Source organism: Dendropsophus ebraccatus, chromosome 12 (assembly GCF_027789765.1).
Source record: "Dendropsophus ebraccatus isolate aDenEbr1 chromosome 12, aDenEbr1.pat, whole genome shotgun sequence".
NCBI classification, from domain to species: Eukaryota; Metazoa; Chordata; class Amphibia; order Anura; family Hylidae; genus Dendropsophus; species Dendropsophus ebraccatus.
This window is the reverse complement of record NC_091465.1, coordinates 20,496,499-20,520,849: the sequence shown is the minus strand read 5'-3', so window position 1 is coordinate 20,520,849 and position 24,351 is coordinate 20,496,499. Positions and strand designations below refer to the sequence as shown.

General features: G+C 44.4%; 2 protein-coding genes across 4 annotated transcripts in view; one reads left to right on the top strand and one right to left on the bottom strand.

Annotated features, from left to right (window-relative positions):
* Window positions 1-6,615, top strand: part of GRAMD1B (GRAM domain containing 1B) — a 159,786-nt gene extending 153,171 nt beyond the window's left edge. For all 3 annotated transcript variants that reach the window (XM_069948857.1, XM_069948858.1, XM_069948859.1), the window contains one exon: window positions 922-6,615. In XM_069948857.1, the coding sequence (XP_069804958.1) occupies window positions 922-1,005 (84 nt within the window). In that variant the 3' untranslated portion in view covers window positions 1,006-6,615. The remainder of the gene's footprint in view (window positions 1-921) is intronic.
* Window positions 6,616-9,756: 3,141 nt separating this feature from the next.
* SCN3B (sodium voltage-gated channel beta subunit 3) lies at window positions 9,757-24,025 on the bottom strand. Its single transcript, XM_069949026.1, has 6 exons — window positions 23,678-24,025; window positions 16,605-16,765; window positions 15,379-15,610; window positions 14,332-14,470; window positions 13,169-13,258; window positions 9,757-10,980 (listed from the first exon to the last, which is right to left on the bottom strand). The coding sequence occupies exons 1-5, from the start codon at window positions 23,730-23,732 to the stop codon at window positions 13,192-13,194; spliced, it is 654 nt and encodes a 217-aa protein (XP_069805127.1). The 5' UTR covers window positions 23,733-24,025; the 3' UTR covers window positions 9,757-10,980; window positions 13,169-13,191.
* Window positions 24,026-24,351: the final 326 nt, after the last annotated feature.

Genomic DNA, 24,351 nt, shown 5'->3' with positions numbered 1-24,351 from the left:
GACATATCTATTGGGTTTGCTGGATGGAGTAGTGCAGTCCTCTACACTATTCTACTGCATCCTGTAAAATATAAAACAAAGTATACCATGCAGTACATGTACAAGTAAAAAGGAAAGATGGTGGATTTAAACATATGCAGGGGTCTTGCTGTGGATCTGGATTTTTGCAACAAAATCCTCAACGTTTAGGGTTTTTGCTAGGACAACATGGCAACACATTGTTCAACTGCAACATCACATCTCATGATTGTCAGGTTGCAGCACCCAATATGATGGGACTCAACTGTTGCAAGAAATACAGATCCATTGTACTTTTTGTCGTAGGTTATAACATGATTTCTCCAGCATTGACCTTGCAACTGCAACCTGCTTGCGACTTTGACAATCTGGCAGTGTTTGTGACAGCCAAATTGTAACTCGTTACAAAGTTGCAGCAAGACGCAGCCAAATCACACAAATATTTAGGTCGCCAATTGGCCGTAGGTAATATTAACATGCTGCAGGTTTACAATCCACACAGCAGGTCAGTTTGCAGACATGACGTGGATTTCTTCCTGCAATATGTGGATGCTGTAAAAGATGTGGATTTCCATAGCATGCATGCCACTCGTGGCGGTTCCTTTACTTATTATCTGTGCCCCCACAATGCATTGCTCTCTGCTAACAGGAAACAAACAGAATGCTGCATTTAGCATTAGGCATGAATAGAGGAGGAGGAAGTTATGGATTTACAGAGTGACTCCACCTTTCCTGTACATTGATGTGGAGTGCGGTGTCTTTCATGTGCCTGTAGTTTGCCGCGCTGAACGTTGCCTTTGATCAGATGCTTGCTCCGTGTGCCGCTTTGCTTCAGGCTGCTTTATTGTGTGATCACCTTTTGGGTTCTCGGTCTCTGATCTGTGAATATATTTCAATCTCCAGATGAAGGACTCCTTGATAAACCTTCAGAATGGAATTGTTTCTCGAGACATTGGCTCCGAGTCGGAGGACAAACCTTACCAATGAAGGTCCTGAGAGTGGACAGAAGGAGATAGTGTGCAATATATGTATAGAGAAGATTTATATGTAGATACATATATACATATGTATACTATGAATACAAAATTTATATTCTAGAATGAATTTAAAAAAAGTGGGCAGCTGCACAGAGGCGTCTTCTTCTCCAGCTGCCGGAGACTATTGGCATCGGAGATACTGGGAATGGTGTTGGTGACTTTATTTTCTGTTTGCGAAGAAAGATGAGCGCAGCACTTCCTTCGATGTGAGGACCTTTCTCTACCCAGTGTACAATTCTGCACCATTGCTCTACCTCCGACACCTGCAAACCTTGCTGATGTCAGCCTGACGCTGTCCCGGCACCGCAGAGGTTTGCACTGGTGCCCAATCGGATAGGTGCTGAGGAGACAGACAGAGGCACCCCCAGATCCAAGAGTAAAAGAGGAGTTACGGAGCAAAAGGCACAATGGCTCCAGACGGTCGCGTCTCGTTTCATCACGAACTCGAGGACAAATCCGTGAAGACTCCACTGCCACCAAGCACTCGTCCAACCAACCTCGACAGTGCGGAATCTGAGAAGTGTCCTGTCTCCTATAAGGAGCAATACATGGGAGAAGCGAGTTTTTATAATAATTTTTTTTTCTCAGTAATTTAAAGCTTGAATATTAGGGATTTATTTGTCTTACTTTTCAGGTGTATGTTAATTCCGTCTTCGGAATAAGCTGGGGTGCCTGCAGCTCTTCTGTAAGTAGCAGCTGCAGGGTTATACATTGGCTCCAAGGAACCTTGTCACACCAATGTTTGGTGGTTACTACTACTAACTTATTTATTTTATTGTATTGTTTTCTGGACTCCAGTGAGTTTCATCAGTGGCGGTTCCTTCTAAATACAATGAGGGAAATAGAAGTATCGGGTCCTTACATTTAGGAGATCGGGTTCTAGCACGATCCGATGGACAGTGTCCACAAGACCATGCTGGGCCTACACGATATGGTAATAATTATTATCAATCACCTTGCAAAAAAATATCCGGTCAGTTCCCACCAAATGTCTCCAGAAGCCAATACACAAGAGGGACACACCTCAGAGGAGTTTCCTGAGTGTCGTCCTCACGTCCCACATTGTATTTAGTGTTCGCTGGTGATGTTGCAAGACGCCGCCCCGCTCCAAGTTACTGCGAATGACTGTTTGTCAATTTATGAATGTGTCTGTATGATAAAACTAATCTGAGTATATAAGAGAATGCTGCTAGAAACTATCGGAAATCTTAAGACGTTGGTGTAGATCAGCCGGCCGTGCAGGAGGGATCTCGCTTTGTCTCCCTGCACCTTTAGAAAGGGCTTTCTGTTGACCAGCAGGCTTTGGTTGACACTGCCATATATCTGCTTGGTGGAGCTGAGGATGCTCTGTCTGGCTGCCTGCTAGGTGATGATGGCAGAGTAGACGTGGGGTAAGGGATGTACGGCACTCTGACAGCTGCCCCTCGCCTTTTCAGGGTAACTCTGCATTCTGTTGTCTATGACCTGGGCAGATTCCTGAGCTAAAATCATTGACGCCATTGCTGGAAATGCATTGCAAGGATGGGTTTAGATGTTGCAACAGTGTTCTTGTGCCCCCGGTGTGTGTCCTTTTCAGCCCTTTTTTATTGTTCCAATGCACTTAAAAAAAAAAAAATTAAAGTGTGTATAACTGTGTATACAGCACCTATATATAATATGTATTTTTTATCTTCTACCACGTGGGTTGTTAAAGGGGTTTTACAGTTTTTATTGGTGACCATCAATATCTGATCAATGTGAATCGGTTACCAGGCACCGCACCAATCGAATAGCCACCTACATACACAATGAACAGAGCTGGAAGCAGACTGCTCTGTTCATCTGTAGTGGCTGTGCATGGTACTGCAGCTCAGCTTCCATTCATGTCAATAGAAGCTGAGATGCAGAACCCAGTGTGACCTGTACACCATATACAGATCTATCTGCTTTCAGCCCTATGTGTGCTGACCCACACTGGTCAGAGATTTATGGCCTATGAGTGGAAAGGTCCCAGAAGACCCCATTTAAGAAAATCGGCCAGAAGTAGAGAAGTAATGTTCTGTTCACGTCTGTGTTTGGGGTTTCTCTTGCATATTCCATCCAAAATCCCAGACAGATTAGCGTTACATGCAGCGCTGTTTTGTCCAGTATGATGCCAGACACCATGCTAGGAGCCTGCTAAGGCTCATTAAAGCCATGGGGGGTATGTCGAGTGCCATCACTATCTGAAATGCAGCGGATCTGGCACTGGCATCATCATCTTCTTCTGTGGAGCAGAAACATGGAAATCTTGATGGCGATGTGGATGAGACATTACCCATGACTGCAAGATCAGACTATACAGGGGGCTGTTTGTAGTCTGTTACCATAGAGACACACAGGACAACAATGTAGCTTTATACAGTTGGCCATTTTCAATGTTGCTTTTTGTTTTATTTTTGATGCAATGGAACATTAAAATTGGTTAGAAAAGGGACATTTTCTTTGATAAGGAACCAAGGGGGAGATGATCACGCAAGAACCGCCTCTACATTGCAATATCTGAACCCACGTCCTCTAGATGGCACATAGTGTCACAAAATCATGCTTGTTCTTCCAAGACCATTGAGCAGTTCTCTGATTCCAAAGATTGCTTAAAGGTACGGTCATTCTGCTGCTCGCCCCCTGCTGGCTGCTCCTTGGATGTAAAGGATAGAGCAGACTGGAAGGTCATAGACAATTGGCCGCAGCCGCACCTACAGCAGATATACTGGACTTCTGTATTAATCCTTCTTTATTTATTATGATGGTTGTGTAAATTGATGGAGGTTTAACCCTTCTTCAGCCAGTCCCCACCCATGCCTCTCCCCCGACTAGGTCTTGTACTTTGCATTGAGGCTTTAGGTTTTGATTGCTTTCTTGCAGTGATCCCCAACCTGCAGCTCTCCAGGTGGTGCAGAAATACAACTCCCTGCATGTGCTATCCGGGCACGGTTTGGGTTGTATTTCTGGAACGCCTGGGGAGCCGCAGCTTGGAGGACGCCGCTGTGGGAGATTTCTTATGATGGCTGTGCACAAATCTGAAATATATATATATTTATGTTGCATCTGACAATTTTAGGATATTTGGGTAAGAAATATAGCAACTAAAAATCCCTTATTTTGTATACAAATATATTCCCCTTGTATTCCCTTTGCATGGGTATTGATCAAATGCAAGGACTCCCATTATAGCCGTCATGTCACTTTAGGTTTGCTGATGATTGTATAAGAGTTTGCCTTTTATTCCTAAAGCATTTACTCACTGGATTTTGACCTGCACTTTTATCTAGAACATGTCATGGTCCATTGGGACATGGTGACCTGATACGTGACTGCATTTCCCCTCCGTGTCCCCAGTAATGATCTGCTTCTGCTTGCCTCCCATTGCTGGGATACTGTCCAGCCCCACAGCTGCGCTCATAGTGGTGACTATAATGGGGAGTGTGAATGTAACCCTATGGTAGTCTCGCTTTTAACAATCCATGCTGCTATTTTTAGTTTGCCTTTGTGGTAATGCAATCTTCAGGCTTCCTGCCCTTGGCTGTATCCCCAGATTTTCTTTCCACATGTTTAGTGTATTTTGGGGTAAAGGGCACTGCGCTGACATGTCTGGGCGATAGGGTGTATTCTGTACAATAGGATGCTGCATGCCAACACGTAGCCGAAGCCTTGTCACCAAGATAGGAGCTTCAGAACAGACTGTGTAGGAGATAGAAGTAATCCTGATATTATCCTTCTCTTATATAGAAATACATTGCTGAATGGATTCGGTAGTATAGCTGACAGCATGTCCCGTGATGATGATACCCTGCTATTATACGCAGCTAGTCATCCAGTCCTTATGGAACACAAGTAACCTATCAGTATGGGTTCAGGGAGAATATACAATATACTCTGGCTGATACAAAACTATAGCTCCAAGCACACAATGACAGCATGCGTCGGTCAGGGCATGATGGGAGTTGTAGTTTTACAACCGCTTTGGAGTCTCATTTTGGAGAACATTGATGTAGGCATTGCTCTCAGCTGCTTCATAACCTGAAAACTGAGTCCTCTCCATTATGTTCGTGAGCTCAGTAGTCCTGGATATTCATCAGGAGCAGCAAACTCCGCTCACCAGTTGCTGATTGGCAGTTATCTATCCATACTGTGTATAGGCAGTCAAGTGTCAATCAGCAGCTGGAGGGCAGGGGGAGGGGTTTGGCAAGAATCCTATTCTCCTGCATATTTGGAGAACGGCTGAACAAAATGATGTAATACACCATTTGTTTAGCATTTCTGTCACTAGTTTATGCTGTCCTCATTTAAGGTGACATAAACCTAGTGACAGATTCCCTTTTACATTTCATTGTGCATGTGAGTGATATAGATACCTGCAGGTCAGTGGTCTCCAATCTATGGCTCTCCAGCTGTTTCAAAACTACAACTTTCAGCATGCCTGTTGTTTTGCCACATGCTGGAGAGCCCCATTGTCCATACTGCCCTAAGTTACTGAAAGCAAATTGAAATTTTACAAATTTTATTTAAAAATGCCAAAAATTCTATATATTTTTTTCCTGCTGCATGGTTGGAGTATTTACCTGAATTGGAGTATTAACCTGAATTGAATATATTTAGGTTTTATTACTGGAATGATTGTACCGTAGACTAGAGGGTTTGGTTGTTGGCTTATATCCCCCTCCATAGGTTTGCCATGAATTGTCATTCCGGGTGCTGTACAGAATGGAGTTACGGGAGATCGGGTTGCATGATGTTGTTGCTTCTCTTTCCAAAGGCATGAGAAGGAAATTTGACTCTGTATATACAGATGAGATATATCCATGGGCTTCCAAAGTGGCGTAGAGGCATGTAGCTATATCTTATCCTTGTTTTCCACCCTTGTGCCTCATCTGCCCCATCTACGTACATTGTGAATCCAAAGGGGGTTTGTCAATTGTATGATGAAATGTTGTGCGTTTTTTAAATAGGGGAATACTTTAAGCCTCGTATGGTTTCTATCGTAGGTGATTACTATACTGAATATTGATCCTTTGACTCCCAGAGCCGGAAAATCTGTCCTGATCCTGTGCGGCTGACACTGAAGCATGGATTGTTATATTGTGTGATGGCTTAATGTGAACAGGACAGAGAATACAATGATGATGCTATTCACTTAACAGAGGGATAGAGAACCTTCGTCCCTCCAGCTGTTGCAAAACTACAATTACCATCATGCCTGGAAAGCAAAAGCTTTGCTTAGGGTATCCAGGCATGATGGGAATTGTAGTTTAACAGCTGGAGGTACGAAGGTTCCTCATCCCTGGCTTAATACGAGTTACAAAACTAACATTTCATTGTACAATGTATAAGCTTCTTCGTACTTTATAACCTCAGATCTTCCTGGATATTGAGGAGAAAATTGTGCATATATATATATATATATATATATATATATATATATATATATATATATAATTATGCATATTATGCATGCATACATACATACATACATACATACATACACAGGGCGGTCCAAAAGTAGGTGGACAGTATGTGTAATAGGGTTAGGGAGATTTATCAAACATGGTGTAAAGTGAAACTGTCTCAGTTGCCCCTAGCAACCAATCAGATTCCACCTTTCATCCCTCACAGACTCTTTGGAAAATGAAAGGTGGAATCTGATTGGTTGCTAGGGGCAACTGAGCCAGTTTCACTTTACACCATGTTTGATAAATCTCCCCCATACTGTCCACCTACTTTCGGACTACACTTTGTGTGTGTGTATGTATATGTGTGTGTGTGTATGTGTGTGTGTGTATATATATATATATATATATATATATATATATATATATATATATATACCCCTTTGCTCCCAGTCTTATTGCAATATCAGTATTACAATAAAGAAATAGTTCCTAATCCCCAATCCACCACTGTCTTGGCCGCCATCTTTCTGCAAAGTGTTTATAGCGTGGCTTAATACTCCCTGCAAACACTTCATCATCACAATGCAGACAATGCCCTCACATAGTCTGTGTATTTCCTCTCTCCATCCTCCCCAGTACACCCACTGGTTGTGTTACTGGTATGACGTCTGTAGATGCAGCAGAGTTGGACTTGTCATTTAATTGTTTACTGCCATTCTAGATATAAGTGCAGGTAACACAGCGATATCACTAGGAGTTGTGCCAAATGACAAACTCAGGTCCGCTACATCTGACAAATTCAACTCTACTGCATCCTGTACTCTCCATTCCCATGGAAGCTAGCGCATCTGAATACACTGTGTGAATGGTTTCTAGAAGGTACCAAGCTCTTGTGTCACGTTCATTTGCGAAAAAAAGTAATTGCTTATACTTCTAGGTATCTCCTGGTCTGTGCAGGTATTGGCTCCACACCAATGAGACTATATCAAGTGTATTGATAACATTTCCTCATGTTTGCAGCAGATCTGATCTGGTTCCATCATCACAGTTGTCTGGTGCTAATATACTAAAGCTGAGCTGTATGGATGGTGCTTACCCATAGTGAGACGATAACTCTGCGTTCTGGGATCGGGTGACTGGGCATTTAATGTTTTATTTTTTTTATGTTAAAAAAGATAATACATTGTAAATGAAAGATGTGGCTCTATTTATTGTGCTTTCTGCAGAGATCCCGCTATATTTTTGTGAAACCTTTAAGGAATAGTGGCAATGTATAGTGGACTGTATGGAAACAACAGGCTGCATGTTACGTCTATTACGGAGGGTGCCTATAGCTGAAAATGCTGCTTTACCATTGTAGAAATGTTCAAGGACTGCTGTCTGTCCATCATGGGGACGTGGCAGCCCAGCAGGGGGGCAGTGATAACCGAGGTCGTGGCCTCTACTGCCACCACCACTAGTGTAGCCAAGCAGCCTTCCAACGAAAGGTAGCCCATTACTTTTGTATAAAGATTAATAGTAATGGAAAGTGTTTGTAAGCAGGAATGTAAGAGCTGACCCATCCGCCGCAACCAAGAAGCCCATTCCAGCAGATATATTGCATATGTGCTGTCTGTCAGTCTAGAGATCTCTACAATCATCTATGGGGATGTTGGTTGTTCTATGGTGTTACTGAGTTACTGGCCTCGGGAACTTGAACTGTAAAAAATATTTAAGAAAAAAACATAAAATAGAAAAAAAAAAAAACCTTTGCGCTGTGCGCAGGGGCATTGTGTCCAGGGGGCCTGGTAGCATAAGTATATCAATGGCTTTTCAGCCAAAACTCAATGTGAAATAGCTAGGACAACTCAACTATGAATAAAAAATAAATATTCCAATGAGGATCTTGTCTGGAGTGGTGATTTGTGTCCCGTGATCTACAGGATCTATCAGTCGTGATGTGTGTCCTAAGCTCTGTCTGGTCTCTCTATAAGTTATAATGTGTGCACTGTGCCCTATGCGCTTTACCCAATCACTTCCTAAACCATGCGTCTATGATCATTTAGTGAGCCGCAATTTGTCCCCTGTGCTCTACCTGATTGCTCCATGAGTTGTTTCTGGTGCCTTATCCCTTACCTGATCACCCTGTGAGTCGTGTGTGGCGCCCTATCCCCTACCTGATCACCCTGTTAGTCGTAATTTGTGTCCTATGCCTAGTTGGGATTTGTGTCCTCTCCCTAGTCGTGATTTGTGTCCTCTCCCTAGTCGTGATTTGTGTCCTATGCCTAGTTGGGATGTGTCCTCTCTCTAGTCGTGATTTGTGTCCTCTCCCCTCCCTAATTGTGATTTGTGTCCTCTCCCCTCCCTAATTGTGATTTGTGTCCTCTCCCTAGTTGTGATTTGTGTCCTCTCCCTAGTTGTGATTTCTGTCCTCTCCCTAGTTGTGATTTCTGTCCTCTCCCTAGTTGTGATTTGTGTCCTCTCCCTAGTTGTGATTTGTGTCCTCTCCCTAGTTGTGATTTCTGTCCTCTCCCCTACCTGATCACCCTGTGAGTCGTGTGTGGTGTCCTTTCCCCTACCTGATCACCCTGTGAGTCGTGTGTGGTGCCCTCTCCCCTGCCTGATCACTCTGTGAGTCGTGTGTGGTGCCCTCTCCCCTACCTGATCACCCTGTGAGTCGTGTGTGGTGCCCTCTCCCCTACCTGATCACCCTGTGAGTCGTGTGTGGTGTCCTTTCCCCTACCTGATCACCCTGTGAGTCGTGTGTGGTGTCCTTTCCCCTACCTGATCACCCTGTGAGTCGTGTGTGGTGTCCTTTCCCCTACCTGATCACTCTGTGAGTCGTGTGTGGTGCCCTCTCCCCTACCTGATCACCCTGTGAGTCGTGTGTGGTGCCCTCTCCCCTACCTGATCACCCTGTGAGTCGTGTGTGGTGTCCTTTCCCCTACCTGATCACCCTGTGAGTCGTGTGTGGTGCCCTCTCCCCTACCTAAACACCCTGTGAGTCGTGTGTGGTGCCCTCTCCCCTACCTGATCACCCTGTGAGTCGTGTGTGGTGCCCTCTCCCCTACCTGATCACCCTGTGAGTCGTGTGTGGTGTCCTTTCCCCTACCTGATCACCCTGTGAGTCGTGTGTGGTGTCCTTTTCCCTACCTGATCACCCTGTGAGTCGTGTGTGGTGCCCTTTTCCCCACCTGATCACCCTGTGAGTTGTCCCGTATCTCTCCATCCCCTTGTCATCGCCGTGGCCCTGATACAGACTCTTCACTGTCTACATTTCAAAACAAACATGGAAACCACAATTTTATTCATGTTTTAAAAAGGGTTTGGCAGGTAACAGCTAGTTATAGTATCAGGAAGACATGGCCCCCTTCAAGAAAAGACAAGTGTGACATCCTCTCCTGTACAAGTAACAGTCGTGTTAGTACTTTCTGCTCTGTGCAATAGTGAGAGACTGTGACTGTGAACATCAAGTACAGTTCGGAGGTGATGAAGAGGTGGTACAGTAAGTCAAGTGCCAGACCTGTCATACAAGGTGCCATCGATATGGTCATAGCAATGTCTGCCGGAATGGTCACAGAATAGCAAAGCACGTCACCGAGGAGAGGATGAGAGGAAGTCATTGCTTTATACTGATATACTAGATGTGCTAAGTCACTGAAAGTATAAGCAGATGCTTGTCAGATACAAGACTATTTCACTATATCGGACTTCTTCAACTCCATAACTTTGTTCAGTGGCGTAGTTATGGGGGGTCTGGGGTAAGCAGTCCCTCCCAAACCTTAGTACCTGTTGGGGGTTCAATATTATACCAATACTAATATATGTCCATTACATAAAGTGTCAGCAAGATCCATCATAGGTCATGGCTCTAAAACAAGTGCAACAAAACTCTGATACCGTTAGTAGCCACCGTTTTACCACGTAAACAAAAGCTTTGGCCTCCGAAAAAGTCCTCTGTTACATAGCATGTGTCTCGTACCCACATACTTAGAGGGTGTGATTGTCTACGTTATATGGCATTTCCATGACCGACACTTTCCCCACACCAGCAAATCACTCACACGGACTCTTCCGAGATGGGCGTCAGCTGCACACCACCATGGGACAGATAAGCTCCACCCAGGAAGGGGAGGGGCTATAAGACTCGATTTGGGATGATGCATCATGGGACATGCCTAAATGATGATCAGTAACACTGTACATAAAGGAAGCCTATACCTGATCACTATGGACAATAATGCAGTTTTCCTTGCCTTAGTTTCTAAACATGATAGAATATCCTATGTGAATGTTTTTTTAAGATATTTTTTTCCCCATTGATCAGGAACAAATCAGTAGTCATGACCGTCCCTTCAAGTCCTGGATCTTCTTGGTGTTTCTCCATCTTTCATCACATTACGGTTATGTGTGAGATGTGAAGCAGGTAAGGCATTATGGAGGGAGTCTCATATGTAAGAGCCATAAGGATAAGTGAGAGACAGGTCTGTATGGCTGGCTCCGGTGCACACGCTGATAGAAGACTGATCTGTATCCTCCTAGAGAATGAAGATACAATGATAAGTCATTAAGGCAAAACCCTGAGCAGAATGGTAAAGCAAAGTAGAATGGGAAAAAATATATATATATATATTTATATTAAATAAATAAATTATTATTATTTATTTATTTATTTTTAACCTTTTGCTTCATTAAAGTGTTTGTTCTCTCTCATCACCATTTCATTTTATATAAAATGGAAGTACATGCACTCCCAATTCTGCTGGTGGGGTCTCTCTGTACATTGTTACATTACTTATCCTGTAGTGATCCTGAGTTACATCCTGTATTATACCCCAGAGCTGCACTCACTATTCTGCTGGTGGGGTCACTGTGTACATACATTACTTATCCTGTACTGATCCTGAGTTACATCCTGTATTATACTCCAGAGCTGCACTCACTATTCTGCTGGTGGGGTCACTGTGTATATACATTACATTACTTATCCTGTACTGATCCTGAGTTACATCCTGTATTATACTCCAGAGCACCACTCACTATTCTGCTGGTGGGGTCACTGTGTACATACATTACTTATTCTATACTGATTCTGAATTATTTCACAGCTAAAATCTTGCTCATCCAGTTTATTTCATCTGCCAGGCGCTGTACAGTCATATGACAGATCAACAACTTTTCTAAATAAGACATGCAGGACCTCCTCTGCTGGGTGTCCACAGATGTAAGCAACGTAGGAGGCCAAGATCAGGATGAGGTGTCTTATAAAGTTTCAGCATGCCCCAATTGGTGCTTATAGGGCACAAGTCTATGAAAGTGTACAGGTACTCATTCACATGGGTCATTACTAATGTTCTATAATGTAGCACAGCCTACATTCCCAGTATCAGCCGTGTGACTGTCTCCAGTGAGATGTGTTATTGTGTCATTATTCCAGTTGTGCATAGAATAGAAGTGTCAGCTGTCAGCAGGTCCAGCTGATGGCCGACAGCCACTTCCAGAGACAGCAGAGCACGAGCCAGATAAGATCCCATGCAGGAGCAGGATGCACGTACATCTGCAGTACATAGCCCTGAATCCCCTTACAGGAAGATTCCTTTAATGGGAAATAGGATCTGATAGGTGACAAATTATCATCTGTTTCAGCAGGTCAGCTGACTAGACAATGTATGGCTCAGGCTGTGAGATACATATGGTGCATATATAGCCTGACCTTACACCTATTAGTTGGTTTGTACCAGAATTGTGCACCATAATATAATGTTATTGCATGGTTTTAAATGTCATAAAAAAAAAATAAAAAAAAATAAAACTTTGGACGTGTCCTAGAAATACTTCCTGAGTGTTCAGACCCCACTGGTCCTTAGACACAGCCGGGAGAAGCACTCTGCTAGGTTCTTCACTCCATGTCTCCCAATAGACTTACAATGGAGCCTGTCTCCTGCAGGGAGATGGCAAAAACAGCAAGCTAGGAAATGAAGTGCTTAGAGGAGTGCTTCTCCCAGCTCTATCAAACAGCCTCAGACCAATCAAATCCAGTAAATGAAGTGCTTAGAGAAGTGCTTCTCCCAGCTCTATCGTACAGCCCCAGACCAATCAAATCCAGGAAATGAAGTGCTTAGAGGAGCGCTTCTTCCAGCTCTATCGTACAGCCCCAGACCAATCAGATCCAGGAAATGAAGTGCTTAAAGGAGCGCTTCTCCCAGCTCTATCGTACAGCCCCAGACCAATCAGATCCAGGAAATGAAGTGCTTAGAGGAGCGCTTCTCCCAGCTCTATCGTACAGCCCCAGACCAATCAGATCCAGGAAATGAAGTGCTTAGAGGAGCGCTTCTCCCAGCTCTATCAAACAGCCTCAGACCAATCAAATCCAGGAAATGAAGTGCTTAGAGGAGCGCTTCTCCCAGCTCTATCGTACAGCCCCAGACCAATCAGATCCAGGAAATGAAGTGCTTAGAGGTGCGCCTCTCCCAGCTCTATCGTACAGCCCCAGACCAATCAAAACTTTTGACATCTCACTGAATAGAGATTTCAGAATATTGGGATCTTTTCTTTTAGTGTATTCCAGATAATCTTGTAAATCTGCACCAGAAACGTGTGCCAGACTATGAGAGTTTATGGACCAAAAAAGATTTAAGACAGGATTCAAGACAGGTACAATGGGGATACTACACAACTAGAACAGTGACGTCCATGTACCATAGGCCCAGCGGATGTGATGCCTACCTGTGTGTTGGTTTCTTCCCGCCTCATTGCTCCTCTACTGGAACGGGGCAGCTCTCCTTGTTTTCTGAAGGTATTGCTAAATAGTCGGTGCTGCAAACCAAGGGATGCACCAAGATACATGTCAGTAATAAACTGGTTAACATTATTACATGATATATGTATATTTGCATCATAGACTATAGAAATCCTATACATCAGGGATGTCAAACTCAGGCCCTCCAGCTGTTGCAAAACTACAATTCTCACTATGCCATGCTTCAGGAATGATAGGAATTGTCTGGAGGGCCTGAGATGGACACCTGTGCTATACAAGATACTGGTTCCATTACTAGCATTAGATAGAATTATACATTCTGGCCTCAGACAATAGATTCTTGTCAGCTGATCCCACTAACAATGTCATGGAATAAAGTCTACCTCACTGACCAATGGATGAAACCGGGATCAGGTAGTTCGGCTGACAGACCTTATTGTTTCCGCTGAGATGGGCAGCATCTCCTTCCATTGAGCCTATAGGTGATTAGATATCCGGTCCATCTCCAGCTATGTGTATTTCCTATACTTTTTATTTTTTTTGCAAACAATTTTTAATCTTTTTCCAGGCATCTAAAATAAGCTTGTTCTCATGGCACATTTTCTGTGTCTATCGGAGATTTACTCCAGAGGATTCCCCGGGGATACCTCCGACAGATGTCTCTAACAGATGCAATAATGAATGTATACAGTGGCATCTGTTTATAGGCTTACATGATTTTACTGCGTGCCTCTATACTGCTGTGTTATGCCATACAGCAGATGTATAGCAGCACAAAGGTGGCCTCCCTTTTGGTGAATGAGGGGGGTTCTATAACCTATAACCTGAAAGCACTTCCTAAAGGGATTCCTACATTTTAAGTCTTACAGTCTTAGAGGAGCACTTCTCCCAGTTCTATTGTACATGCATCACCATGGTTACAGACTGCAAACAAACCCTTTGTAGTCTGATCCTGCCTGGGCCAGACAGCATTCAGATGGTCATCAAAGCACTACAAATGGCTGGTCACACCATGGACCTATCATGTTTTGGTTAGTATGAAGGGGTAATAAAGGTGTATTACAATATGTTGCCTCCCTTTACCATGTCCGTCTTTTATGTTTTAGCATGGCGGCGGGCCCATACTTACACACTCTCCTGGGTCACTTCTTCAGCCTTGGAGATCTTCCTGTAGCAATAAACAACCTCGATCAAGAGCCACAAGGTGAGGAAAGCCAGAAGGATGTACATCATGATCTCCGAGAGGACAGACGTGAAATCCTCTTTCTCTGTGGAGACAAAGCCAGACCACATTAGGACTGAAGCCAGTCACCACCTATTATTACATAACCACATGTATCCCACAGCGGAGATTCGGACACATAACACCGTAAATTCTAAAACCTGTCAGCATACTGACTAAAGGGTTAAACAAAAATGTTCTAGAGTAGAATTTCATACACTTGACTTAATATAAAGAGTATGACGCCTCTGCATAATTATCGTTACAATGGGGACCTATGGGTGGTGTATCCTTTTATATGCTTATAGAGCAGGGTATTTGCAGGCTTAGGCTGGGTTCACACTACCTATATTTTAGACAGTATTGTGGTCCTCATATTGCAACCAAAACCAGGAGTGGATTAAAAACACAGAAAGGATCTGTTCACACAATGTTGAAATTGAGTGGATGGCCGCCATATAATGGCAAATATTTGCTGTAATTTTAATACAACGGCTGTTATATTAAAGTAATGGCCGTTATTTACTGTTATATGGCGGCCATCCACTCAATTTCAACATTGTGTGAACAGATCCTTTCTGTGTTTTTAATCCACTCCTGGTTTTGGTTGCAATATGAGGACCACAATACTGACTGAAATATACGTAATGTGAACCCAGCCTTATACTGTATATTAGGAGCTTTTCCCAGCGGACATGCCATAGTATGAACAGGGCCTTACATCAGACATTATTGCTTTGACAATACAATTGTCCCAATACCCATCCTGTTCTATGGGCCAGTGTGTACGTGACTGTGGTTTCCACGGTCCGGCACAAAATACTGCAATTCCCAGCATGCCTAGACAGCCTGTGGCCTAGATGTGCAACAGCTGGAACGCCACATATAGCGGACCTTTGCTCTAGCACGCAGTAACAGTATACCTAGCAGCTGGCACAATAACAGGTTACATACTTATTGTGGACACAGTCAGAAAGATTTCCACGTTGCTTGAGGTCGAGTGTTGGTGTTGCTCAAAATGGAGCGTGCGGTTGACGTTACAGATGAATCGGCCCGAATCTGCCAGCGTTACATTGTGTAATATAAGGGAGACGTCCTGCAGATCTTTGCTTCCATTCCACTGCAGACGCCCTTTAAATGGGCTATGGACATGCTCCCGGGCTTTCCCTTCGATATACTCAAAGATCTACAAGTATAATAGTAATACAAAAACCATCAAGATAGAACACTGCTGAATTACACGCTGCTTAGGCTGTGTAGTAATACAATAGAATACAATCAATAATGAAGGTGTACAAGTGTGTGTGTGTGTGTGTGTATGTGTATATATATATATATATATATATATATATATATAAAAGATTGACCTGGTGGGGAGGGGGTGGGGGGGGGGCAGCAGGACATCCCAAGCTTATCACAGCATATGATTGGTGAGGGTCTTACCCCCACCAATCATGAGAACAGAGACCCCTTGTCACCTAAGAGCACATGCTCAGCAGCCAAATACAGCGCTGGGTCATCTTTGGAAGTTCCAATAGTGAGTGGATCCAGTTGTTGTCAAGCTGCTGCTCCATTCACTAAGAGGACAAGGGAGCCCTGTTCTCATGATTGGTCAGACCCCCCACTGATCAGATACTTATAGTCTATCATGTCGATAAGGGGTGATAAGTTATGATCTTGGGATAACACATTTTGATACAGTTTAGTCATCCACCTAATTCCTGGACATGCAAATCTCCGACTTTGCATTTACGACATACTTTAGGGGTTATTTTTTTTATTTTATCTACATAATTATGGGGGTGGCGATCTTACCTGGAATGCTTTTCACAGCAATTACAGTTTTGCTTTCCAGCAGCCACAAGGACCTGTAGTTTGGATTTGTAGAGTTTTGTGTGCATGCTCTTTGACTTGTGAAGGGAGGGGCAGAAGGTAAGCTGTGATAATCACCTATTGACTACTGAAGGAGAGTGTTATGGGCATGCTCTGTGACCCATGTGTGCATGCATGGGTGGTCTGTGACAGTAAGCTGGACCCTGTGTTAGATAAGTGTCAAGCGTCATTGCATTTCTGTCTTTTTAATATAAAATCCTGATTTAAACAATAAATCATTCTACATCCCCTTTAAGTAAGAACAGTAACCTTTAATGAAATGATATGAATAGGTGTATAATACATACAAGTGATCGGTTTCCATTGCCGGGTTCATAGTACCATTCCACATTGGTAACAGCGTATACTTCCTCTCTTTGCATGCAGGAGATACATAGCAAGGTCATATTCTGTCCCTGGACGGCCTCTGTCCCAGAAGAAACCTCAACACACACAGGTGAGCATACCCCTACTGCCGAGGGGCATCGGCACATGGGGAAAAGGGGGTGTCCATAAACCAGATGAGAGGGGGAGAATAGTGCCACATGTGGGAAGTCCATTGGGAACCAACACAGGACATTACATAGAGAAAATAAAACATGGGAACAAACCGGCAGCCACAACATAATAGAAAGGTATAGGAACAGCAATGGGGTACGTAAGGGCACCATGGGATGGACAGATACACCAAGGGAAGACAGAAAAGAAGATAAACTTGTTAGTTCTTATGTTCCATTAGATACTGGTCACAATATCCTAGCTGCAGGTTACACTTTATATTCCCATTGATCAGGTTGTTGTGTGGTTTTCTCCATCAGCCCATCTGCAGCCCCCTCCCCCTCATATAATCCACATAGAAGCTGCATGGTGAGTACAACCTGGCTGCTTCTAGCACATTTATCTCCTCTCCATATTGTACACAACACCTTTTATTATAAGATACTGTATTACCCAGCAAAGAATGGAAGAAGCTCGGGCGTCACCAGGTGAGTCAGGAAGACAGCCCGCAAGGCGATGTACAAGCACAGCTATACTGAGGGTTGTAAGTACAAGGTAAAGGAGCAAAGAGCACAGGTCTGATGTATGGAAGGAGCAAATAAAAGCTGCAGAGAACCCTGGGCTGGATCATTGAGATGGAGATCCGTGAATAGCCGCTATACTGCATACACGTTGTACTGACAGCCAATATAAGTATAGAGTGCATGGGACCTTTACTCTCCTCTCCCCATAGAGAACACATGTAATGCCATGTATATGGCCAGGTTAAGGGCATGCACTAGCCAAGCAACACTAATACTGTACACACAATGCTGCACTGGCATCTTTTATAGAGTTATAGTAGGTATGGTAGAGTTAGTAGGTTGTGCAGAGTTATAGTGGGTTGGGCAGGGTTATAGTAGGTTGGGCAGGGTTATAGTAGGTTGGGCAGGGTTATAGTAGGTTGTGCAGAGTTATAGTAGGTTGGGCAGGGTTATAGTAGGTTGGGTAGAGTTATAGTAGGTTGGGTAGAGTTAGTGGGTTGTGCAGAGTTATAGTAGGTTGGGCAGGGTTATAGTAGGTTGGGCAGGGTTATAGTAGGTTGGGTAGAGTTAGTGGGTTGTGCAGAGTTATAGTAGGTTGGGCAGGGTTATAGTAGGTTGTGCAGAGTTATAGTAGGTTGGGCAGGGTTATAGTAGGTTGGGCAGGGTTATAGTAGGTTGGGTAGAGTTAGTGGGTTGTGCAGAGTTATAGTAGGTTGGGCAGGGTTATAGTAGGTTGGGCAGGGTTATAGTAGGTTGGGCAGGGTTATAGTAGGTTGGGCAGGGTTATAGTAGGTTGGGCAGGGTTATAGTAGGTTGGGTAGAGTTAGTGGGTTGTGCAGAGTTATAGTAGGTTGGGCAGGGTTATAGTAGGTTGGGCAGGGTTATAGTAGGTTGGGCAGGGTTATAGTAGGTTGGGTAGAGTTAGTGGGTTGTGCAGAGTTATAGTAGGTTGGGCAGGGTTATAGTAGGTTGGGCAGGGTTATAGTAGGTTGGGCAGGGTTATAGTAGGTTGGGTAGAGTTAGTGGGTTGTGCAGAGTTATAGTAGGTTGGGCAGGGTTATAGTAGGTTGGGCAGGGTTATAGTAGGTTGGGCAGGGTTATAGTAGGTTGGGCAGGGTTATAGTAGGTTGGGTAGAGTTAGTGGGTTGTGCAGAGTTATAGTAGGTTGGGCAGGGTTATAGTAGGTTGGGCAGGGTTATAGTAGGTTGGGTAGAGTTAGTGGGTTGTGCAGAGTTATAGTAGGTTGGGCAGGGTTATAGTAGGTTGGGCAGGGTTATAGTAGGTTGGGCAGGGTTAGTACGGCTCACTGGCAATGGAACTAGTGAGTAACTTTCTGTGGTATTTCTACTGAGATGCTTGGCGCTCCTCATGTGCCATTGCCCTGCTAACAGATTAGTCTGGAAGGCATTAACTCTGGTAAAGGGGCTACATATGAGCACTGGTAGTTTTAAAGGGGCACTATGACAAAAAAAAATCATTTTCCCCCCAAATCAACTGGTTTTAGAAAGTTATACAGATATGTAAATTACTTCTACTGAAAGATCTCAAGTCTTATAGATAAGTCTTCCAGTACTTATTGTATAAGTCTTCCAGTGGTGTATTCTCTCCAGTCTGCCACAATGCTCTCTGCTGCCACCTCTGTCCGAGACACGAACTATCCAGAGCAGTAGAGTGTTTGTTTTTTTTATGGGGATTTGCTGTTACTCTGGACAGTTACTGATACAGCCAGAGGTGGCAGCAGAGAGCACTGTGTCAGACTGGAAAGAATATACCACTTCCTGCAGGACATACAGCAGCTGATAAGTACTGGAAGACTTTAAATCTTAAAATAGAAGTAATTTACAAATCTGTATAACTTTCTGACACCAGTTAATTTGAGTGACTATACATGTGACTATACCCTTATTACTGGTAGCAAGGCCACTTTTCTAGTAGTATGCAGGTCAAACCATACTGAAGCAATGATTTTTTTAGAATTTGGAGCCTGAACATAATAATCCATTTCTCGGCATATTGCGGGTTCTCTATGTCATCCCGGTCGGCTGCAGTGCATTAGCCGCTGGCACTACATGTCAGTGCCTGGGCCCTGTGGGCAGCTGTTCAGGTGCTGATGGCACATGGAGTAATGTCTGTAATGTACTTAGTGATACATTATCTCCAGGTAGTGTTTCAGCTGTTGGCGTAGTTGTATCTTACATCAATACAAAGTGTATTTACTGCTCGGTTGCCACCGATGATCTATGGGTTATTGGCAAGAATTTCTTTTATGATCAGGGATGAAGGAAACCTAATAGCATTGCCGTTTGTGCTCCTTTATTTAAGATACTGTAGCTATAAGCCGAGTGCCATAAAGAGATGAATATATTTCAGTGCACAAATGCATCTCAAGTAAGAAAAGTCTTGGACTCAGGGATGTCAAGCTCAGGCCCTCCAGCTGTTGCAGAACTACAATTCCCATCATGCCTGGACAGCCAAAGCTTTAGCTTTGGCTGTCCAGGCATGTTGGGAATTGTAGTTTTGTAACAGCTGGAGGGCCTGAGCTTGACACCAGTGGCTCTTGGTTATCGTTTTGTGTCTGCAGCCCCTCTGCACACTTATGTGTCTGCACACAATCCCTGTTATATGTATATATCTGCAGCATCTCCTTTCTTTATCCGCCTCTCTGCTGTTTAAGATGCAATCGTCGTAAGTTTATACAACACTTCCTTATCGTAGAACAATCGGGAAACTGGAGCAACGGCTCATGAAATATTCATATGTGGCAGTGTGCGGCAGGGTTCCTGGCCTCTGCTGGCTACCTCCACGTCTGGCACATATGACAGCGGAGACTGAGGCTGCGGGAACACATGCCAGTGTCTCCAAAGGGAGGAATAAATGGTGCATGAGCTGTGCATAGTATGGGATCTGTATAGCTTTAGTATATGTATCACTAGTAATGAGAGGCTTTCTATAGCAGCACAGGCACCTGTGGTACTTTAGGTTAAGGTGTGTAAGGGTCCATTTGGGCAGAAAGATTATCTGCCAAAGATTTGAAGCCAAAGCCTGGAACAGACTATAACCAGAGATTTCTCCTTTTTTTTTAAATCCATTCCTGGCTTTGGCTTCAAATCTTTGGCAGATAATTACTCTTCAGAGTTGGGGATAGTATGCAATACACACAGCAAAGAACAGGCATTTTGTGGCTCAGAATATAAAGGTTAAGGCTAGGTTCACACTATGTAAGAACAACGACTGTATTTCATACCAATGGTCATTGTGCAAGCAAAGGCTGTTGTTTGAGAAATAACAGCCGTTGTCTGCACAGCAATGGCCGTTGTTTTTACAAAGTGTGAACCTAGGCCAAGTTCACACTAAGTATAACACCAACCATTCCGTGACTCGCCCGGATCACAGAGCGGATTACTGAAGATCATCCCGGCCGATACGTTGTGTGAACCTAGCCTAAAGGAGTCTTCCACCCATAAAGATCTACCACCTATCCACTACATAGGTAATACATGCTATACCAGTTTGCCAACATAGCTTCCATAACCACTCTAAACTCCAAACTGGTGCATTTGGGTTGACATTTGCGCCCCTCTTCTGATACTCTTATGAGTCAGATCCAGAGGATAGGTGATAAATGTTTTGTGGCTGGAATACCCCTTTAAGCATATGATGGTAAGAGAACTACACAGCTTAGCACTGCACATGCCCTAATACAGGGGTAAGGGACCTTGGCTCACCAGCTGTTGCAAAATTACAACCCCCATCATGCCTGGACAGCTAAAGCTTAGCTTTGGCTGTCCAGGCATGATGAGGGTTGTAGTTTTGCAACAGCTGGCGAGCCAAGGTTTCCTATCCCTGCCTTAATGGAACTTGTAGTTTTGCCACCAGTTGGGTAGATCGAGTGTAACAGAACAAAGCTCATTGCAAAGATACAGTATGAGAACCAAGCCTGTCAATTGGAAAACTGCGGAAGTCCGGAAGGAACACTGCAGACTGTCAGGGCATGATGGGATCTGTAGTACTGTAACAGCTATAATGCAACAGGTTGGATAGACTATAGCATACTATCTAGCAGTTAGTACTTGTCATCATTCCTTGGTGGCAGCACATTGTAGAGGTTGGCAACTTTCTAGTAAAATAGTTCAGTGTACAGTATTAGTAACTGTGCTCACTGTATATACTGACAGCAGCTCCTGTGTATTCCATGGAGCTAAAATCACCCTTTTCCAGGCTGTGCTGTCCTGCTCTGTGGTGAGTCTGTCCATAAGATGGCTGACATGGAGGAGCATGTGACCATGCCCCGCCCCCCAGTGTCAACTACAGGGCCTGCATATGTCTATGGAGCACACAGAGGGCAGGGCATGGTCGCATGCTCCTGCATGTCGGCCATCTTATGGACAGACTCACCACAGAGCAGGACAGCACAGCTTGGAGGAGGGGATTATGATTTTAGCTCTATGAGGTACACAGGAGCTGCTGTCAGTATATACAGTGAGTACACATACTATTACTGTACACTGAACTATTTTACAAGAAAGTGGCCAACCCCTTAAATAGTTGAGGATGACTAGAGGACACCTCTATTGACTAGTGTGTGTGGTCACCTGGCTACTTCTCTTTAGCACCAAGAAGCCAAATCAGGTCTAGTATTATAAGGATTACTAGGTTTATACAGTGTAAACCTGGTCCCTTCAGTCTGGGGTACTCCCGCCTTGTCTCAGGCTGTATGATAAATCTGGGGAACATTAGACCTTGTCATTTTCCCATTTCCAGCCGCACCCACTAGTTCATGGACATGTAGCATTGTCTCTTATAAGAGCCCAGGATGACATCATTGCTTGCATGCTATACTGTATTACCTCACTATACCCCCCCCCCCCCCCAGCTTCTCCCTAGACAAAGTTACTGCGATGAAACAAAGACAGGAGGTGACTGTCTGCTCTGTGCAACTACCCACTCATCATCCTCCCTGGTGAGGCCCTGTCTGTCCATTGTTTGCTCCCACACAGTGTCCATAGACAGCAGGGAGTCCTAGACGATCTGTGTCCTCCCCCTGGAGCCTCTGTCTATAATGCCAACCCATAGGTGCCTATGTGCCATGCACCCCCTGGATTCCTATGCCAGTCTCTGGTATGTGAAGGAATGATGACAGATGGTGGACCTCTATAGCTGTGTGTGAACAGTAGCCTACACTGGTGCAGTGTATGTAGTCCTGGCTCCAGGACAGCTGTAATAATACAGTGTAGCCTGCTCCTGTCTATACATCCTGTGCTGTACTGATAGTGTATACAGTGTAGCCTGCTCCTGTCTATACATCCTGTGCTGTACTGATAGTGTATACAGTGTAGCCTGCTCCTGTCTGTATATACATGTACCCTGTACTGATACAGTGTAGCCTGCTCCTGTCTATACATCCTGTGCTGTACTGATAGTGTATACAGTGTAGCCTGCTCCTGTCTGTATATACATGTACCCTGTACTGATACAGTGTAGCCTGCTCCTGTCTATACATCCTGTGCTGTGCTGATACAGTGTATACAGTGTAGCCTGCTCCTGTCTGTATATACATGTACCCTGTACTGATACAGTGTAGCCTGCTCCTGTCTATACATCCTGTGCTGTACTGATAGTGTATACAGTGTAGCCTGCTCCTGTCTATACACCCTGTGCTGTACTGATAGTGTATACAGTGTAGCCTGCTCCTGTCTATACACCCTGTGCTGTACTGATAGTGTATACAGTGTAGCCTGCTCCTGTCTGTATATACATGTACCCTGTACGGATACAGTGTAGCCTGCTCCTGTCTATACATCCTGTGCTGTACTGATACAGTGTATATAAGTGTCAGCCATGACAACACAGTGTAGCCTCCACAGCTGGCTTGTCTACAGATTCTGTGCTGTACTGATACAATGTATATAGCTGTGAGCTGTAACAATACAGTGTAGCCTGCTCATATATATATATATATATATATATATATATATATATATATATATATATATATATATATATAAAATCTCCTGTGCTGTACTGATACAATGTATACAGTGTAGCCTCCTCCTATCTACCTATCCATACACATACATGTATCCTGTGCTGTACTGATGCATACAGTGTAGTCTCCTCCTATATATATATATATATATATATATATATATATATATATATATATATATATATATATATAATTTCCTGTGCTGTACTGATTCTCCCATACCATGTAATAGTATATACATTGTCATGTCCCTGCTGGCTTGTGTATCAGACAGACAGGTGATGGGGTGCAGGCTCCCCCTCTGCCTCTCTCCGCCATTGTGCTATAGTTATCAGTGTGAACACAGCCCTGACCTAGAAAGGCTCGCACATACCCAGCAGCAGCAGCAGCAGCAGCCCCCCGAGCTCTCTCTTCCTCCAGGTAGCCATGATGTCTCTGCTTCCTTGCAGGGGTGGTCCTGTCAGCCAGGGCTTGTGTCAGGTTACAGGAGATGATGGTGGTGATGATGGAAGACCCCCTCCTCCTCCTACATCTTCATTGCTGCCATGCTCCCGGGGTGGGGACCCTGGAGGGGGGCATGGGTGTCTTTCAGCACCTTGGAGAGGGCAGGATCAGGGAGAGATCAGCGAGGGTCTGCAGGGGGATCAGTGTCTCATCCTCTCCTGGGGGGAAGAGTCATGTCCCCTGTGCACACAGCAGCTCAGATCCGCAAGGTGCTCAGCCAGAGAGCACAATGGGTATGAGGAGAGGAAGCCCGGCCACTAGGAGGAGAGAGGAGCCCAGCAGACACCAGGGGGCGATAGAGAGCAGCGTCTGCTGAGTGACTCATACACCAGCCGGCTGACTGCACAGGAGGACAGAGAGAAGAGGATGGGAGTGATCCCTGGGCACATAGGAGAGGATGGGAGTGATCCCTGGGCACATAGGAGAGGATGGGAGTGATCCCTGGGCACATAGGAGAGGATGGGAGTGATCCCTGGGCACAAAGGAGAGGATGGGAGTGATCCCTGGGCACATAGGAGAGGATGGGAGTGATCCCTGGGCACA